Raw genomic sequence first — 19,712 nt, forward strand, 5'->3', positions numbered from 1 at the left:
TCGATGGTGGTTTGACAGTTTTCATTGGCATATGTGTGATCAACACTGTCCAAGGCCCGGTTTTGTAGAAGTTTTTATAATAGACTGTATTCCCTGATGCATGAGAAAATGAGGGGAGATCTTCCAGAGGTATACAATATAATAAGTATTCTAATAGAGTAAATATTATATAATATCTTAATAAGCTGGTAAGGAAGGCGGGCTCTGTCGTGGGCACAGAACTGGAGAGTATGACATCGGTGGCAGAGCGGAGGGTGCTGAGTAGGCTACGGTCAATCATAGAAAACCCTGAACATCCTCTGCACAGCACCATCCAGAGACAGAGAAGCAGCTTCAGCAGCAGGTTGCTGTCAATTCAATGCTCCTCAGACAGGATGAAGAGATCATTGTATATGAATGAAAACAATGAGCCTTACCAACTTTTACAAGACTCCAGTTAGGCCTCAGCTGGAGTACTGGATGTGATTCTGTTGACTAGGTTATTGGAATAAGGTTGTTGAAGTCATTGAGTGGATACATAGGAAACCATAATAATGCAAAGAATCAGCAGAAGATTTAATAACTTGGACTGTTTTCCATAGAACTTGGAAGGTTAAAAGGAGACAGAATAGAAATGTTCAAAACATCAGATCCCCTTAAAGTTCTAAGTATAGAGGAAGTATTTTATATGACAAATGTGATGTAGCCAAAGGAATCATAAAGGCATCTGAGTAGACATTTCTCCAAATGAAAGATTATACAGATCTAGAACATATTCCTGCACATTTAGTAGAAATAGATTCCACTGTAACATGAAAAGGCAATTGGATGCAGGAGAATGTTACTAAGTAAGGCAGTAACTTCAAAGGGCTGGCACAGGGTTGAACTACTAACTCTCTATACTGTTTAAAACTGATTCTGAAATAGATGAGTTCTTATAAAATAGTAAGAGTGATTAGAAAGATGAATATTTTCTCTTTTCTAATGAAGAATGGTGTCTCAGGTGAATGGAGACTGCTTCAATTGTAATGTTATGACTTTATGTTCTGACCTACAGCTGCCCTGTTATGTGATATCTTCAGTTTCTATATATAATTATATAAAACACAAAGAGTCTGGTCTTTATTTTACTGCAGTTTCGATGTATCCTTGATGCAGATGTATTTTTGGTCTGCAGTTGCCATTAAAATTGCAACCTTTCTGCAATGGAAATGAGCAGAAATTAATGTTTTGTTCTATTTTGTATTTGCTTTTAATGATATCAATCTGATTGGCAGAAGGGTTGGAATCTCTTAATTGTGTAGTTTCTATAGTGAAGCAGTTCACACTGGGAAATTGGCTCAAAAATCCCACTCTTTTGTTCAGGATAATTATCCAGTATTGCCCTGAGGGACTGTTCTGTTTTATCCAGTACAACTTGTAAACACAAGTTGAGGATTGTTACCTTTGTTGTTTACTAAAGCAGTTTGTATGACCTGTTTTCCTTTTAGCAAAAAGATTAAAACCATCAAAAGGGGGGTATTTTATATCTAGTTATTTTATATAACGACTGAATGTTGAAGGAATCTGTTGCTATTGAGTATTTTAGAATGTTTTTAAACATTTGCTTGAGAAATATGGGAAATTGCATTTCATTATAAATTTGGCAATTACTTTGACCTTGGCTTCAGAGGATTTGAAGAGAATTGTAAAATTAAATCTGCTGGCTTTTGAAATGGTACCTCTCATTTGTTTGTTAGTGTAGGCAATCCCTCAGAATACTGAATAACTTACTCCTCCCCTTCTGTACATTGAGGTGGCTAATGAGACCATTGTAGGAACCGCTGACTCCACAGTTAAAACAGGTGATGGCCTATAGAGCAGGTGGATATACTCTTTCTGTTACTTACCACATGGCCCCTGTGTGCTCCCAGCATATTCTCTATATATCCTGATCACTTTGGTCTTGAGCAGAGATTTCCAGGAGTTGGTTTGTTCAAGGAGGCTGTTCAGCTGGTAATCTCTTAAGGGAGAGTTTGGAGTCCTGTGTTGGAGTTGGTGTCATGCATCCAAATTGAGTGTAACTAGAAGATCCATACAGAGTCTGTGACCTGGAAAAGGACACTGATGTAGGTTTATTTGTCATTTGAGTCAATTAGAGAATTTTTTGGAGGCAGCATTGGTGTTATTTTTTCCTGGTGCCTTGATAGGTCTACAGTACATAATCCAGGTCTCAGGAATGTACAGGAGGGAGAGCATCATTACTTCTCATAGACCACGAGTTTTGCCTCAAGTCTGAGATCATGTTTTTGACAAACACTTTTCCTTAGTCAGCCGAAGGTTATGTGGAATACAAGCCTTTAGAACAGAAATGAAGACGAATTTCTTTTGAGGATCAGGTGATGAATCTATGGAATCCATTGCCATGGATGGCTGTGGAGACCAAGATACTGGGTATATTTAAAACTGAGGTTGATAGGTTCTTGATTAGTAAGGGTGGCAAAGGTTATGAGGAAAAGACAGGAGAAAGTGGTTGAGGGGGATGATTAGTCAGCCATGATAGAGTGGTGGAGCAGACTTGACGGGTTGAATGGCCTGGTTTTGCTCCTTTGTGTTAGGAATATTGAAGGTGGTTGTGAATTTCATGGTCAATGTCTTTGGTGAGAAATGCATACTAAGATAAAGGAAGTGATCCACATTTTCCAGTGTATTGCCCTGGACATTTATTGTGCTGGGGAGAGGGGTGTTGCAATGTAGAGCATAAGGGGCAAAATAGTTAGGGGACATATAGCATTGTTATGGCTATCAACAAAGGCAATTTTAATGACTTTTGTAATGTTTGCTAAAATTATAGATTACCACCAGCTGCTGTTTTAGTAACTGCCTATCATGGCTTAGTTTCAATGTAGTAAGAACAGGCAGAACCTAAAATACATGTGCACAACTTATTAGGTGACTTGAGATGCGTGCTGTCAGTAGTCCAGATGTTGGAAGCATATAGAAGAGCAGGGTACTAAACTGACAATGAGTTGTACAGAGTATGTCAAAGAATTTTTACCTCACCCTCTAACTTTTCACTTGTTTCCTCTCTCAGTTACATGAGTGTTAAAAATTAAAATCTGCCTCACAGTGTGCACAATTAATGTAGATGCAACATAGATGAAGTAATCATTGGGTTTGATAATACAGCTGTGTTTTAGTGAAAATTACTCTGTTTTGGAGTTCTGCTGTGTTATTTTATGAAAATTTAAATGAAGGAAACATTCTCGCTTTTGTCTCGCACTTGGACTTCAGGCTGTCTTGCATGTTTCTCCCTCACTTCCCTGACCCATCAAAGTTTATTGAACATGGGAAACACGGTAAACAGAGTATGAGCGGAGAGCTCATTTGTCCTTGCACATATTGAAAAATTCAGTTTTATAGACAGGGCCTCATTTACAGCATTTGAACTGTTGGCTCCAGTTTGTTAAAATGATTTGAAGGAAGGTTACATAAACAATATAACTGTACTGAGGGAGACCATTCTGCCCATTAAGTCTATGCCAGATCTCTGTTGAACAATATATCAGCCTCTTTCCCATGCTCTGTCTCCAGTACCCTGCATGTATTTACATTTATCCATCTGGCTTCCAGAATTATTATTTGCATATGTTTCACCAGCTTCTTATGCAGTGGCTTCCAAGTCATCATGAATTGCAGAGCAACACACACACAATGCTGGTGGAATGTAGCGGGCCAGGCAGCATCTATAGGGAGAACTACAGTCAACGTTTTGGGCCGAGACCCTTCGTCAGGACTAACTGAAAGAAAAGATAATAAGAGATTGGGGAGGGGGAGATCCAAAATGATAGGAGAAGACTGGAGGGGGAGCGATGAAGCCAAGAGCTGGAAAGTTGATTGGCAAAAGGGATACACAGCTGGAGAAGGGAAAGGATCATGGGACGGGAGGCCTAGGGAGAAAGAAAGGGGTAGGGAGAGGGAAATGGAGAGCAGGCAAGGAGTGATTGTGAGAGGAGCAGCGAGAGAGAAAAAAGAAATGGGGGGGAGAGGAGGGATTAATAAATAAGTAAATACATACATACATAAGGGATGGGGTAAGAAGGGGAGGAGGGGCATTAATGGAAGTTAGAGAAATCAATGTTCATGCCATCAGGTTGGAGGCTACCCAGCCAGTATATAAGGTGTTGTTCCTCCAACCTGAGTGTGGCTTAGTGGCCACATATTTTAATTCCACGTCCCATTCCCATTTTGATATGCCTATCCACGGCCTCCTCTACTGACAAGATGAAGCCACACTCAGGTTGGAGGAACAACACCTTATATTCCGTCTTGGTAGCCTCCAACCTGATTGCATGAACATTGATTTCTCTAACTTCTGTTAATGCCCCCCTCCCCTTCTTACCCCATTCCTTATGTATGTATGTATTTATTTATTCCCCCCCCCTTTCCTCTCTCTGCTCCTCTCACAATCACTCCTTGCCTCTTCTCCATCTCCCTCTGGTGCTCCCCTCCCCCCTTCTTTCTCCCTAGGCCTCCCATCCCATGATCTTTTCCCTTCTCCAGCTGTGTATCACTTTTGCCAATCAATTTTCGAGCTCTTGGCTTCATCCCTTCCCCTCTTGTCTTCTGTCATTTTGGATCTCCCCCTCCCACTTTCAAATCTCTTACTATCTTTTCTTTCAGTTAGTTCTGACGAAGGGTCTCGGCCTGAAACGTCAACTGTACTTTTTCCTATAGATGCTGCCTGGCCCGCTGTGTTCTACCAGCATTTTGTGTGTGTTGAATTTCCAGCATCTGCAGATTTCCTCATGTTTGCGGTTATGAATTGCAGAGGTTTTTAACAAAGTTCTTTATCATCTCTCTCTTGTAGCTTTTATCCAGATTTTCAGTTCACCATCCCCTAGCTAGTACACAGGCTAGTAGAAAGCTTCTTGTTCATTTGACCTATTGATTTGATCTCTATTAAAAAAAAATTGTTGATGCTGAAAAAATGAACAGAAAGTAATGAATAAACTCAGCAGATTAGGCATCTCCATCATCAGCCTTAAAGGATAATTCTGTTTCCCTCTCTACAGATGTTGCCTGACCTGCTAAGAGTCTACAGCATTATCTATATTCATTTGTTTCTAAGCCATCTGCATAGTCATATAAATTCTGATAAGAATTTGCCTTGCTTTGATGCAGTAAAGTTAGGCATCTTTTCCGAACTGCATGAAAATGAATCTAATAAGCAAGGTATGAAATGGCTCTTGGAAGATCTAAGTTGAAAAAATGAACATAAGAAACTTAATGTAGAGAGAGTAAAATGATGGGAGAAAGAATAAAGGATAATATGAATTAACTTTTAAAAGTGTTTTAAAAATGGTGAGACCTAGAGGTAAAATTTTGATTTGCTGTATATAAAAGCTGGTATTGTCATGATGAACAAATAGTTTATCATTTCAATGATTCCATGTCAAATTATTAAATGTAATTGGGCTATTAGGAGTGAAGTGGGAGGAAGCGGCTTTCAGAAAGTATAGAGAACACCTGGATCTTGTGACTTCAAAAGTATGTGGATGCTGATAAAGTGAAATCTGCAGATTCTTATTCAGTATGGATATCGTGAGAAATGAAGCAAAGGCATGCTAACATTATTGAGAAATAGATCGGGACAATCAAAATGCATCCTTGCATTAAGCAGATTTGAGGGATTGAATGGTCTACTCTTGTATTCTGAATTTATTTGTCTGATGTTTAAGATTTCAAAGGTTTGGTTTCCTAATAATGCAGAGCCTTTTTTGTGGAAGGTGCCTAGTTTGTAACATGCAGTTTTATCAATTATATTAATGAAGAAAGAAGATTTAAGGTTATAGTCAAGACAAATTCACATCAGCATGCTTGTACTATTGAAGTAAGAGTCCACAAGTGTAGTTAGCTTCTGTGTGAAATGGGCATGTTACAGCTTGACCAGGTTTTGTTTGCTTTGAATTCTCTCTTGTGAGAGTAATAACACCTCAGCCCCATTAAGATAAACAAGTTCATGTTTTTATAAACTACAACAGAGCCAGGTATGTCAGGTTAGTATTGTCATCCCCAACTGTCCTTCATTCTAGACAAGACCCAGCTTTAACACCAACTGTGAACTGTAGTTTCCTTAAGCTGTGGAAAAAATCATCATCAGTGGATTGAATGCAAATTTTTGTAGGATATCACTGGCCAGAAGGGCCTGCTGTGACATTTGCAGGGAACATTTGTAAAAAGAAATGTACTTGGCTACAAGCTTTCTGAGAATTCATAAAGTTGTAAGTGGGAGACATTGAGATGATATATTTTGCGTAGCGTAGCACTTAGTGTGATGCTGTTACAGCTTGGGGCATTTTGGAGTTCAATTCCGTTGCCATTATGCAAGGAGAATGTACGTCCTCCCCGTGAAATGTGCGGGGTTTCACTGGGTGTTCTGGCTTCCTACAGTCCAAAGGCATAATGGGTGGATTAATTGGTCATTGTAATTGTCTTGTGATTAGGTTAGGGTTGATTGGATTTGTTACGGATTGTTGGGGTGGAGTGGCTTGAAAATTTCCCACTGTTCTTTATAACTTTGCAGTTGATAAAATGAAAGGATATGATCTGATACTTGACCTGGGTAAGTGTGGCTAGGACATTGCCTTTTGCAGCCTTTTTTGTGACCTTGTGTTATAAGCAGATATGAGCAATCTCTAGTGCATTCTGTATGGTATGCCAGCAGCCAGATTGTCTGCCTTACTCTAATATACTTTGCTAAATGAAGTTATGTGCAAAGTGGTATTGTGCCCCACTGTTACTGTACCTTGCAATATATTTTGTATGTAGAAGAGGAGTAAACATTCTCTAGAAATGTTGTATTAATGTTGTCAGAGAGAAAAGCCATTGTCATTTACTGAGGAGGAGTCTATACCTATCAGGGAGAATCTTGCCACAGAACTTGGTGATCACACCTCACCTCAGCACTCTACTGCACGTTTCTACCATTTGTGACCATGATCAGTTTTAATAACAATTACATGTAGTATGCAGTTCAGTATTATGTTCCAAATGTTTGGTTTAAGTTTTGAGAAGATTGTACAGCATTGCTTTTATAAGAAACTGCAAATTCAGACTGCTCATTCCTCTTAGAATGAGTTTTCTGGCAATGTCATGCAGAATACACTATCTAATGGATCAAGGTACTTCACAAAATTTAGATAAGACTAGGATTAATTAATTTCTAATTAAAGCAATGCATTGAGTAAAAGGTTAAGACTTATTTCCTGATGGAATCCAATGTCTTTGCTTTGGTAGACCTAGAAATTTGTCCCTTGAATGTAGTAAATTGATTAGGTACCAAGTCAAGTCAGCATTCGGAAGAACAGCATTCCTTAACTGGTTTTTGAACCAAGTATCTAGTTTTTTAAAATTTGTTGCCATATATCTATTTTTGCATTTGTTGTTCTGTTAAAGTGGAGGTTGATAAGTTCTTGATTAGTAAGGGTGTCAAAGGTTACGGGGACAAGGCAGAAGAATGAGGCTGAGAGGGATAATAAATCAGCCATGATGTTATGGCAGAGCACACTTGATGGGCCAAATGTCCTAATTCTGCTTCTCTGTCTTTTCATCTTTTAATTTGTGAATAGCTTTCATTACTGAAAATTATTTGAAATGATGGGGTAGGGTATAATGTACAATAAACAGAATCTTTATTATTAATGCTATAAAGTAAATAACATTTCAACTTTAGCCCTATTCCTCTGAGTGAGAAAATGTTCTTGTTCACTGTGGTTTTAGAAAATTCATTGGAATTATTTATTAAACTAAGCAGAGCATGAAGAAATTTTGCTGCAGACATTTGGGAGGCCCTTGAGAGATTTTAGAAATGGGATTGAAATGCAGATTTTCTGTTCTCCATCACTGGATAAAGGCAAGCATAACCAGAGAGCAAGAATAAATTTTATATTTTAAATTTTATGAAGTAGTACCATTAAACACATATGCCTGTAAAATATTACCATATAGTCTTGTGGTAGTACTGTGCTGTGATAAGGTTTTTAAGGTGACAAAAGGGTATTTTGCTCAGATTTACTATATCTGCCTTTTACTGAATTAATAAAATAGGAACCTGTACAAAATCACTACTGATATCATACTTTATTTATTGAGGCAATTATTTATTTACTAATTAATTATTTTCAATCTTTATGCAGTTCCTATTAACACCTCAAGATACTGTCAATTCTATTTAGATCACAGCTCTTTAATCAGAGTAATTTTGCCCTCTAGTGTCCATTAATCTGTCAGCTTTTATGGTTAGTAAGTAACACAATGTCATGAGAAAACAATGCTGGTAGATTCAGAGTAAAAATAGTATTAATTTTATAAATTATGTTAAAAGTCCAAATGGATATACTTTTGTGACAAACAGAGCAACTATTAACATAGGAACATAGGGAAATGGGAGCGGATGTAGACAGGCTGTCATGATTTTCAAGCCTGCCCTACCACTTAATGATTGTGGATGATTAATGCTGCCTTCAAACCCATGCAAAGATAATTGAAACTGCAGAAAATGTAATTTAGTATATTAAAATAATCAGTAGTACACATCTTTGTTATATATCAGGTACATCACTAAACAATTAATTCTGAGGAGAATGTAACTCTGTTTTTAATTATCAAGCAAGCTGAATACAGTTTTTATCTTTAAAAAAACTACCTCAGGTCTTGGGCTTACAACCTCATAATAATTTTGTGTCTCTACTACCACTTAAATGGCCAAATTAAGCAGAAGTGCATGGAAAGTTTCTGAAAACAAAAAACAATTGAAAACTGTAACCTAATTTAATACAGTATTATAAGACAGTACTATCTGCCACTTGGCCCATCAAGTCTGCTCTGACATTCCATCATGGCTGATTTATTACCCCTTTTAACCTTATTCTTCTGCCTTCTCCATGTAACCTTTGAGGCCCTGAGTAACCAAGTACCTTTCAACCTCTGCTTCAATACTTAGTGACTTGGCCTCCGAAGCTGTCACAGGCAATGAATTCCATAAATCTCCACCCTCTGGCTAAAGAAATTCCTTCTCATCTCTGTTCTAAATAGACATTATTCTGAGGCTGCACCCTCTGGTCCTAGATACACCCACGACCAGAAACACCTTCTCCACATCCACTCTGTCTAGGCCTTTCATTATTCAATAGGTTTCAGCGGGATCCCCTCTCATTCTTCGAAACTCCAGCAGTTACAGGCCCTGATCAAGTGTTCCTCATATGTTAACCCTTTCATTCCTGGAATAATTCTCATAAACCTCCGCTGGACTCTGTCCAATATCAGCACATCTTTTCTTAGATGGGTTCAAACCTACTCTTAAGCGAGGTTTGACCAATGCCATATAAAGCCTCAGCATCACATTCTTGCTCTTATATTCTTGTCTTCTCTACATGAATGCTAACATTGTATTTGCCTTCCTTACCACCACCCCAACCTGCAAGTTAACCTTCAGGGAAACCTCTGAATTTTGAATTTTCTCCGTTCAGAAATAGTCTTAACCTTTAGTCTTTCTACCAAAGTATAGCCATACATTTCCCTCCACTATATTCCATGTCCCGCTTATTTGCCCATTTTCCCAATCCGTCCAAGTCCTTCAGCAGATTCTTCAACACCTCTTCCCCTCCACCTATCTTTGTATCATCTGCAAGCATGGCTACAGAACCATCAATTCCGTCATCCAAATCATTGAAATATAATGTGAAAAGAAGCAATTCCAATACTGACCACTGCAAAACACCACTTGTCGCTGGCAGCCAGCCAGACTAGGCCCTCGTTATTCTTACTCTTCGCCTCTTGCCATCAGCCAATCTTCTATCACTGCTAGTATCCTTCCTGTAATACAATGGGCTCTTAGCATGTTAAGCAGCCTCATGTGTGGCACCTTGTCAAAGGCCTTAAAATCCAAATAAGCAACATTCACTGACTCTCCTTTGTCTATCCTGGCTGTTATTTCCTCAAAGAATTCCAACAGATTTATGAGGCAAGATTTCCCCTTAAGGAAACTATGCTGACTTTGGCCTACTTTATCATGTACCTCCAAGTACCCTGAAATCTCATTCTAAATAATGGACTCAACATCATCTCAACTACTGAAGTCAGGCTAATGAGCCTATAATTTTCTTCCTTCTGCCTCCCTCTCTTCTTAAAGGTCAGTGTGACATTTGCAATTTTTTAGTCTTCAACTGTGAGCAATTCTTGAAAGATCATTACTAATGCCTCCACAATCCTTTCGGCTACCTCTTTCTGAACCCTGGGGTCCATCTGATTTAGGTGACTTATCTAACTTCAGACTTTTCAGTTTACTTAGAGCCTCCTCCTTAGCAGTAGCAAGTACTGTACGCTTACCTCTGCCCCCGACACTTGGATTTTGGCATAGTGCTTGATAAGTTTATTTATTAATCATCAGGTTTTATTCAGATTTACCAGTACTTATCCTTTCATATAGTACTGTAAAGCACAGTGAATTGTTTTGTATTTTTACTGCATTACTTGAGTCACCTCTCTCTCCATTACTTTCTCCGTTTACTTTTAGTCTCACTTTTGAAGAAATAGTCATGTTATCTATTCGATTTCATTTCCTTGTATATAAATACATGTGTGTTAATAAGTCAGCTGGGCCCATTGAATATATCTAATGAACTATTTGTACTGTGATATGGATTACATAATTCAAAGAAGATATGTTTTCAAAGCAGAGAAAATGGTTATGTGATTGCTTTTGTAGCTCAGTACAACGGTTATTTTAGTTTGTAAATTTGTTTTTTTTAATTGATAACTACGTGGCTGCAAGGGGATTATTTATACAGCTTGCAATTTTTTGCAGTGTGCAGTTGAAGGGATGACAGCTGTCAGAACTGTGGGGAAGCATTATGATGCCCATATGGGGAGGCAAAATAGTCTTAATTATTCACTGATAGTAGCTGAATAATACAGCCTTTGACCTAATTATATTCTTGACACATTCTTATATGTTGAGCAATATTTGGATAAGTAGTGGTGTGACTCTATAAAACATAATTTAAAGTGTACGTCAAGTATTTTCACTCTTTACTGAGTACAGTATTGACTGGATCACCTCACTGTTAAATTATTGCCAAACAACACTTAGCTTAATGTTTCAAGAAAAGATCAGAGGCTTTCAATGACAATACAAAGACCACCTGTATTCAAATGGTGAAATGAATCAGTAAGCTACTTCTAAAATAGTCTTGAACACACTGAATTCATGTTGCAATAAGTAATAAGTCTCATTGTCAAACTTCAGACTTACCTGCATTTAATAATCTACTGTAGACAAAAATGGTGGTGAGGGCAGAAGTAGCTCTATGAACTGAAGACCTATTTGTTTTTCCTCGTTTTAAAATTGCACTGCATGCTTCACTTTGTTCTAATCCATAATGCATATAATCATAAGACCAGAAGACACAGGAGCATAATTAGGCCATTTGGCCCATTGAGCTTGCTTCTGCTAGACAGTGTTTCTGGATAATTGATAACTACAATTTCATATGATCTTTAGATATATATACTGTGGAACAACAAAAAAAAAATGATGTAAGTGAATACTGAAACAAATGTTTTGGAATGTGTATATGTATTGAATTAACTGCCAAGAAAAAAACAAAATGTAAAGTAGTAAGTGACCCTAGAACAGTTCAAATTAATTTATTGATTGGGGGCATGATTCCCAACATAGTGGGAACAAGGCTGATTACTGGAAACTATAATGGTCCATAAGGCTTTAATAAATACTTAACATTTTTGTTGGGCTTTAGTCAAAAAAGTTGCTTGTCACTAGATGTGGGGGATGGAATGAGGCTTTACTACCAATTTACACCAAAGATCAAAACCAGGTGCATGGCTTGTATCAGAACCATATTGAAATGCAGTAAGATCGAGAGTCCACATGCTTAGACAGTAGTTTAATTCAGAAACTCACATAATGTAAAAGAAATGCATTTATTTCTTTAATGTTTTATTGTAAAAAATATGCTTTGTACAACATGATAAAATATTATGCAGGCTTTATTGAAAATTAAGTAATTGCCTAACTTTCCCTATTGCTCCATATTAACAGGGTCAACTTGTACAAAGAAGCGAAAGTGGGTCAATTAGAATAAGGCTGGTGCTGTACTAAGGTTCTGTGAAAGATAATGACCCATCTGTTTCATGTATGAACATTAAATCTTGTTGGCTTAATAAATCCTGATCTTTGATTATTCTACCACATGAGGCTCAAGGCCTATTCAGAGTTCAGGGCCCATTCTACTCTCATGTCATTGCATGGATGAAGTGTTGGAGAGTAAGTTGAAGAAAGGTTGGCAGGAGATGTTGGCTGAAGAGAAGGTGGATGGCTTTTGAAGAGGTGATTGAGTCAGATATTAGGTGATTGGATTAAAGGCTGAGAACGTGAGGGATTTGGGACTGACAACCTTGGCAGCAAAAGAAGAATGGGAAAAACAAAGATGTGAAACTATAAGAAAACAGACTCCTTTAAATTTCCAGTATTTGCCCAGGTAAAATCCTTTAAGGCCTTCAGTATTCAAGGCCTATTTTGATTGTAGGTTTTACACATTTTATATTTACATTGTACAGTTTTGCTCAAGTAACATCATTAGGATTGTGTGGTATTTGGTGTCACTTTGTCTTCTCTGCAGCCTCAGTGAAATACTATCATATTGGATGTGGAAGGAAACTAGAGCAGCTGGAGAAAGCAAACATGGGCATAGCAGAATGTACAAACTCCATACTGACAGTGCAGAGGGTAGAACTGAACTCTGATGGCTTGAATTGTGATGCAGTAACTTGGTACCACAGTGGCTTCTGCAACAATATCTCTCATCTGGGGAAAAAGTGACCTGTAAACCTGAAAGACACTTAAAAATGAATACAGCACCTTCTGTAATCTCTGGACAACCCAAAAAGGCTTTACATCAAATTAAGCCCTTTTGAAAAATTGTCAGTATTGTGATAATTTATGAAATGTTGTCATTGTTATAATTATAGGTAAGTATAGGAATCAGTTTTGTCTAAATGTGATAATTTGTTCTTTAATGAAATTGGTTAAAGACTGATGTTCTAACGAACAATAAACTGGAAAAATTCCTTTGTCCATTTGTGCCAGTGATCTTGTTTCTAACAAAAAGCTAGCTTAGGCCTTGGTTACACTTACACTTGGCTAGTTTACACTTCACCCAAAAATGGCACCTGCAGTAGACAGCATTCCTTCAATTCTGCAAGAAAACATCTATACAGGTATTTGTTGAGGTCTCTTGCGTGAGGCTTGCATCCGTAGCAGTCTGATAGCACTTGTAGTTTATCTGGGCTGGTATATTAATGGGCAAAATTAATATCTATCGTTCGTAAAACTGTGACCCGCTTCCTCTGTGCAGAGGCTGCCTGCCCTAAATCATCAAGCCGAGTCAAAGCGTTGATTGATTAGCATGTGGTCAATGGTGATTACCTGATTACAGGACTACCGAAATTGTACTCAATGTCAAGCAAATCTTTATCTTGGTCAAATTACATTTCCTTGAGCTGCATAATCATTTTAGTTTAGAAATATAATTAATGCTGTTCAGGTGATTTAAAACATGCCTACATCTGAACCTTGAAATCTAATTATGGTACTAAGTAACTGCATGTTGCCTGCCTTTGATTATAATGTGCTCTATTTAATGTATTTTACTTACTAATCAACAAAAATAAGGTGGATCATTTAAATCTTTGTTCATTATTGGACCTTTTTGTATTTCAATTAGCATTCTTGTCTATAAAACAGAAATTACACTTCAAAATTAATTTGGAACTTAGAACATTACAGCACAGTGAAGGCTCTTTGGCCCATGATGTTGTACCGATCTTTTAACTGCTTTAAGATCAATTTAACCCATCCTACATAGTCTCCAATTTTACTTTCACTCGTGTTGCCTATCCAACAATTTCTTAAATGCCCCTAGTGCGTCTACCACCAATACTGACAGGGTGTTCCATGCACCTAACACTCTGTGTTTAATAAAAAAAAATATACCTCTGGCATTTGCCCCCCCCCCCCCCCCCCACCATACATTCCATCTAGAAGGGCCTGGCAATCTCAATCTACTTCCATACCTTGCCTCAAAAACCCTATGGACAACTACACTATTCAGAGGGTTACCATGAGTCAACAGCAATTCAATGGCACTCAACAACAACATACTTTCAACCAATCAACTTAAAATTCTGCCCTGGGAAAAAGTTTCTGGGCTGTCAGCTTGACCTATGCCTCATACATCTCTATCAAGTTATCTCTTATCCTCCTTCGCTTCAAAGATAAAAGTCTTAGCTCAGCTATTTAACCCTCTGCACTCCTCTTCTGTTCTGAGCCACAGAGCCAGGCTCAGTGCCAGGAAACTAGTCACGGTTCCCTCCCTTGAGAGGAATGGCCACAGGACTACTCTGTACTATCTGTTTAATCTCTTTTCCTCTCATAACAGTCACCCCAGTTACCTGCTTTCTTCAACTTATGGCTGTCCACCTCCTTGTAGCTCCTATCTATCAATTCATTCTTCTGAATGAGCCACAGATCATTCGGCTGTAGCTCCAGTTTCTTAACATGGTCTCCTAGATCTCCCATATCTGGTACAAAGAACTGACGCTGAATAGTTACAAATAGACAAAGAAAAAATGTACCAGAAACATACCATAGTCTCCACCCCTTCTTGCTGAAGCCTCTTGCATCAAAGTCTCAAGCTCTCCATTCTAACTCTGTCCACTCCAACAATGACCACTTGCTTAAACCTCAATTCTGCTTGTAGGCCTGGCCAAGTGCCTAATGAACCATGATATCTCAAACCCACTGAGAAGTTCCAAATCTTTATTTAAATCTTGCGATCACTCTCTGCAAACAAGGGACTGCTCGTGATATCTCAAGCCTGATTTATTGCTTGAATTGGTTTAGAAGATCCAAAATTGATGAGTGGCTGTTCCTTAATATAATGGCCGGATTTTCCTTTCGTTAGAATGTTTCCCTGTTCTGATGGTGACAGTTGATCATCTTGATCCTGGATCCATTCCCTTAATAATACTTGAATAAGTATTAACATTACATGGTTTAATATTTGACAATCCTGCAAACTATTTGTTGTGAAATTTGCATAGTTAGAAACAATTAAAGTAAACCTGAAATCCTCTCTTTCCAAGATTGCAGCATTGACAAAATATAAAACAAAATTACCAATAGATTTGAAAGTAGTGTGTAGAGCAGGTGGAAATCAATTTGACGTTTTTGAATTAAAGTTTGCAAACTGATATGACATTGCTATATACTTGAGCTCAAAAATGTTGCTTCCAAATTATTTGAAGCACTGGCACTGTAAGCAGTAATTACAGAATTACTGGTAAAATTGCCAAAAGATATTTCCATATTCTTTTCTTCTGTCTCTCAACTGCCCCCCCCCCCAACTCCTCCTCTTCCTTTCTAGGCCTGCTGAAGAAGATATAGAACTACAAATATTTTTGATAAAAGATATTGTTAAATTTCATGAGTTTGGCTAAACATTAGAACAGATAATCACAGCAGCTACTGTTCGTAAATTCTTATGATTAGGTCAGTTGAAGAATGAACTAAAACTGTGTGATTTTGATAGTTAGCCAAAAGAGAGATAGAAAGCTCTGGCTTAAGAGCATTGTTGGCAAGTTGGTGCTTCCTGTTATTTGTTGGCAACTGATGCTTCCTGTTGTCATGTGGACCTTTTGTAATAAAAGTCTGTGTACGAAGATACCAGCATTATACTTTTTTCCTGAAATGGCTTTGAAGGACTTAGCGTCACATATCTTCTTTAAAGAGGAAACTTAAACATGTTCAGAAGTATTGAAACGGGTTCAAAGTTCTGACCCATGTATTATCAAAACAAAATATTGATAAATCACAGAATATGTAAAGTTTGTCTTCCTTGCGCAATTCTTTCTGATTAAAAGCTAGTGAACCAGAATAATGGATACTTTTGATGAAAGTAAGATGAAAGATCTGCTTGTGGACTTCAGGAAGGGTAAGACGAGGGAACGTGAACCAATCCTCATAGAGGGATCAGAAATGAAGACAATGATCATTTTCAAGTTCCTTCATGTCAAGATCTCTGAGGATCTAACCTGGTCCCAACACATCAATGCAGCTATAAAGGCGGCAATACAGTGGGTATATTTCAGTAGGATTTTGAACAGATTTGGTTTGTCAACTAAAACACTCAATTTTCTATAGATGTGCCATGGAGAGCATTCTGACAGGCTGCATCACTGTGGTGGTGTGGGGGGTGCTTCTGCGCAGGACTGAAAGAAGCTGCAGAAAGTTGTAAAATGAGTCAGCTCCATCTTGGGTACTAGCCTCTGTAGTTCCCAAGACATCTTGAATGAGTGGTGCCTCTGAAAGGTGACGTGCCTTATTAAGGACCCCCATCACCCAGGGCATCCCATCTTCTCATTACCATCAGGAAAGGGGTACAGAAGCCTGAAGGCATACACTCAGTGATTCAGGAACCAGTTCTTCCCCTCTGCCATACACATCCTAAATTGACATTGAACCCATGTACACTACCTCACCTTTTAAAAAAAAATATATATATTCTGATTTTGCACTAATTTAATCTATTTAATGTACATATATATCTTATGCATTTTTTTTCTTTCTGTATTATCATGCTGCTGCTAAGTTAACAAATTTCACCACACATGCTGGTGATGATAAACCTGATTCTGATTCTTTTAAAAATAGGATGTCTGTATGGGAGTATATATGGCTCATTTGGACCACTGTATCAGCACTTACTAGGAAATCTGAAGATTACTATTCATTAAAATTATGAAGCCTTTCTCCAAATCATGTAGGACATAGCAAGAAAAAAAAACACTTCTTTCAGAAAATGAGTAGTTATTTTTATAACCAAAACTAAGTATTTTGTTGGGTTCTAGTTACTTAATTTGTCATTTCTCCAGGTAGTCTAAAGATTAGAATAACCTAAATGAATTTATGAAGGTCAAGGTCACTTCCACTTCATTTGTAAAGTATTTTTCAACCATTTTGTTTTAACGTAGGAATTACATTCGACTTGAAGGTTCAAAATGCAAAATGTTTAATATTCCAACTCTCAACTATTAGAATTGGATGCAAATGTCAGAATTTGTGTTTTTACTAAATAAACCAAGATGATTCATCTCCTTCTCTTCCTTTCCTTTCTGTTCTCTCCTGAGCACAATGACTCATTGTACTGTGAAGATCACATTTCTTATCTCTGCATTACTGCTGTTTTAATAGTCAGGTTGCTCATTCATCCGTGTCGCAGAGGCAGATGTTGGAAAAATTGCAGTGTTGTTTCAATAATTTTTGGTTATCCCTTTCCTTGAAAGAATCTCATTAAAGTTTCTCCCACTAAGCAGAATCTGAAACACTTTTATTATTTTTAACCTATGTGAAGCACATTTTAAAATGAGAGAGAATAGCTTGCATAGACATGTAAACAGGTAGACTCAAATGTAGCCTATAAGTTGAATCAAGATAGACGATATTGTAAACTGCAGCTAATATAGATCCCTGTACCATGTACTAGCTGCTATGATTTCTTATGCAATTAAATATGTTTTCTGTTTTATGGAAGATGCACTAAAAAGAGTAAAAATACCATTTTCTATTATGTGCTATAAAAATAACAGACTATACAACTGAGCTTCTGGTTTACTCAAAATTCACTTTCAACATAACTGTCTTAAAGCACAAGATATTAATCATCTTTGCTACTTGCTAAATAAATTTTAAATTTAACCTTAAGTCTGTCTGAATCACATGCAATACAGTGAAGAATACAAAAACATTCATCTGTTCTCTCCCTCAAGTGCACATGTAGAGAATTCTGCTGCTATGCAATCAATCACATCTCACCTTGAATGTGATGCTTTTGGCTTCTCATGATTCAGTTTAACCCCACCCCCACCTCCAGCATTAGAACTATTTTGTCATATCTCACCCAATGCCACTGTTTAGGTTTTCAATGCTTAACTATATCTTTTAACTGCATGTTAACCCTATTAGATTGAATTTACAGTCTACATTACAATCACAACATACAATTAGAATCTAACATTACAAATTGCTCGTCAGCTTCTCTAACACATAAATATGTGATCCCCAAAATCAAAATTACTCAGTCTCAGAAAGGCAGCATCCATTATTAAGGACCTTCAGCTCCCAGGACATGCCTTTTTCCCATTAGGTAGGAGGTACAAAAACTTGAAGAGACAAACTTAGTGATTCAGGAACAACTTCATACCCTTTGCCATCCGATTCCTAAATGGACATTGAACCTTTGAACACTACCTCACTTTTAAAATATATATTATTTCAGATTTTGCACAATTTTAATCTATTCAATATAAATATACTATAATTGATTTATTGATTTTTTTCCCTCTTCTATATTATGTATTGCATTGAAGTGCTGCTGTTGCTAAGTTAACAAATTTCACGATACGTCGGTGATAATAAACCTGATTCAGATTCAAAACTCCACTGAGTTCAGTCCTCTAAGAAAGGTTTTTATTTTGGAGATTGTGTGTTAATGATGCTTGTAACAAATTAAACTTCCATGTAAATTGTTGTTAAATTCATTTTTTAAATTTCTGCACTTTGTTTTAAAAGGTACCTGAACCATGTTCGAACAGCCACTCCCCAGGATCTGGCAGGGGGCTATACTTCCTCCCTTGCATGTTACCGTGCTCTACAAGATGCATTTAATGGTCTTTTCTGGCAGTCCAACTAGTCTGATGGACGTGAAGCTTCAAAGGTGGCCCTTGGATAGATACCAGGAATTTCAACAGCCAGACTTCCGTTAAAAGCATACTATCAGCCACATCACAGCTGAATGGAAAATTGACTGTCAGCCAAATAAATTGAACTTGGACAGCTGTTTGGAGACAGCAGGTGACAAACTCAAAAAGATTACCATTTTCTATTTACATGGAGAGTGTGCTGAGATTCACTTACAGGAAGGGGATGCAGGGTAAATACAGGTGGTTACAGATGTGTAACCACCCTTTGACAAAGAGGATATAACTTCTGATGATTAAAGATTGAGGAACTATTAGTATTTCTCAAAACGCTATTATTGAAACTCAGTAAATTTATCTATATTGTGTAAAAATGAATGTAAGTTCGTCCAGGCAATTAAATTTTCATTTTGAATAAAATTTATTGATACCTTTTAATTACTGTCCTTTCTTTCCAATATTAATGTATCTTAAAGTCAATGGTTAAACATATATGAATATTTAATTTGTATTATTGACCCTGGATATTTTATGTTGATGCATTCATTATAAATACTCCAGAGATGAATTCATGTAGAAACCTAAAAATACCTGCCTCCTGGTATTGCAATTTGAGATGTTGCTATGATGATCTTTCACTTGGAAATGTTTGAATAGAACTTCCTGAAATTTTATCCAAGAATCTGGACATTATTTTGTTTAGATTTTTATCAGCTCATCTATGTGATGATGATTATATAGAGACACCTGATGTAGCTTAATTTTACAAACCAGATCAAAAATCACTGTTGCTGAATCACTGAGTTTGGTGATTTTTCCCAAAAGAACACCAGTCCAAAACCCAGCGTTGCAGACCTGTATGTTTCACACTCCTAATACTGATGCTCTGGGAAGTTGCAGTATGGGGAAAATTGCAA

At 37.3% G+C, this 19,712-nt stretch overlaps 1 protein-coding gene across 2 annotated transcripts in view; it reads left to right on the forward strand.

Moving 5' to 3' along the window:
- mnat1 (MNAT1 component of CDK activating kinase) overlaps positions 1-19,228 on the forward strand; it is a 114,412-nt gene extending 95,184 nt beyond the window's left edge. For both annotated transcript variants that reach the window (XM_059959955.1, XM_059959958.1), the window contains one exon: positions 18,668-19,228. In XM_059959955.1, coding sequence (XP_059815938.1) covers positions 18,668-18,788 — 121 coding nt within the window. In that variant the 3' untranslated portion in view covers positions 18,789-19,228. The remainder of the gene's footprint in view (positions 1-18,667) is intronic.
- Positions 19,229-19,712: the final 484 nt, after the last annotated feature.

Source organism: Hypanus sabinus, chromosome 2, assembly GCF_030144855.1.
Source record: "Hypanus sabinus isolate sHypSab1 chromosome 2, sHypSab1.hap1, whole genome shotgun sequence".
NCBI classification, from domain to species: Eukaryota; Metazoa; Chordata; class Chondrichthyes; order Myliobatiformes; family Dasyatidae; genus Hypanus; species Hypanus sabinus.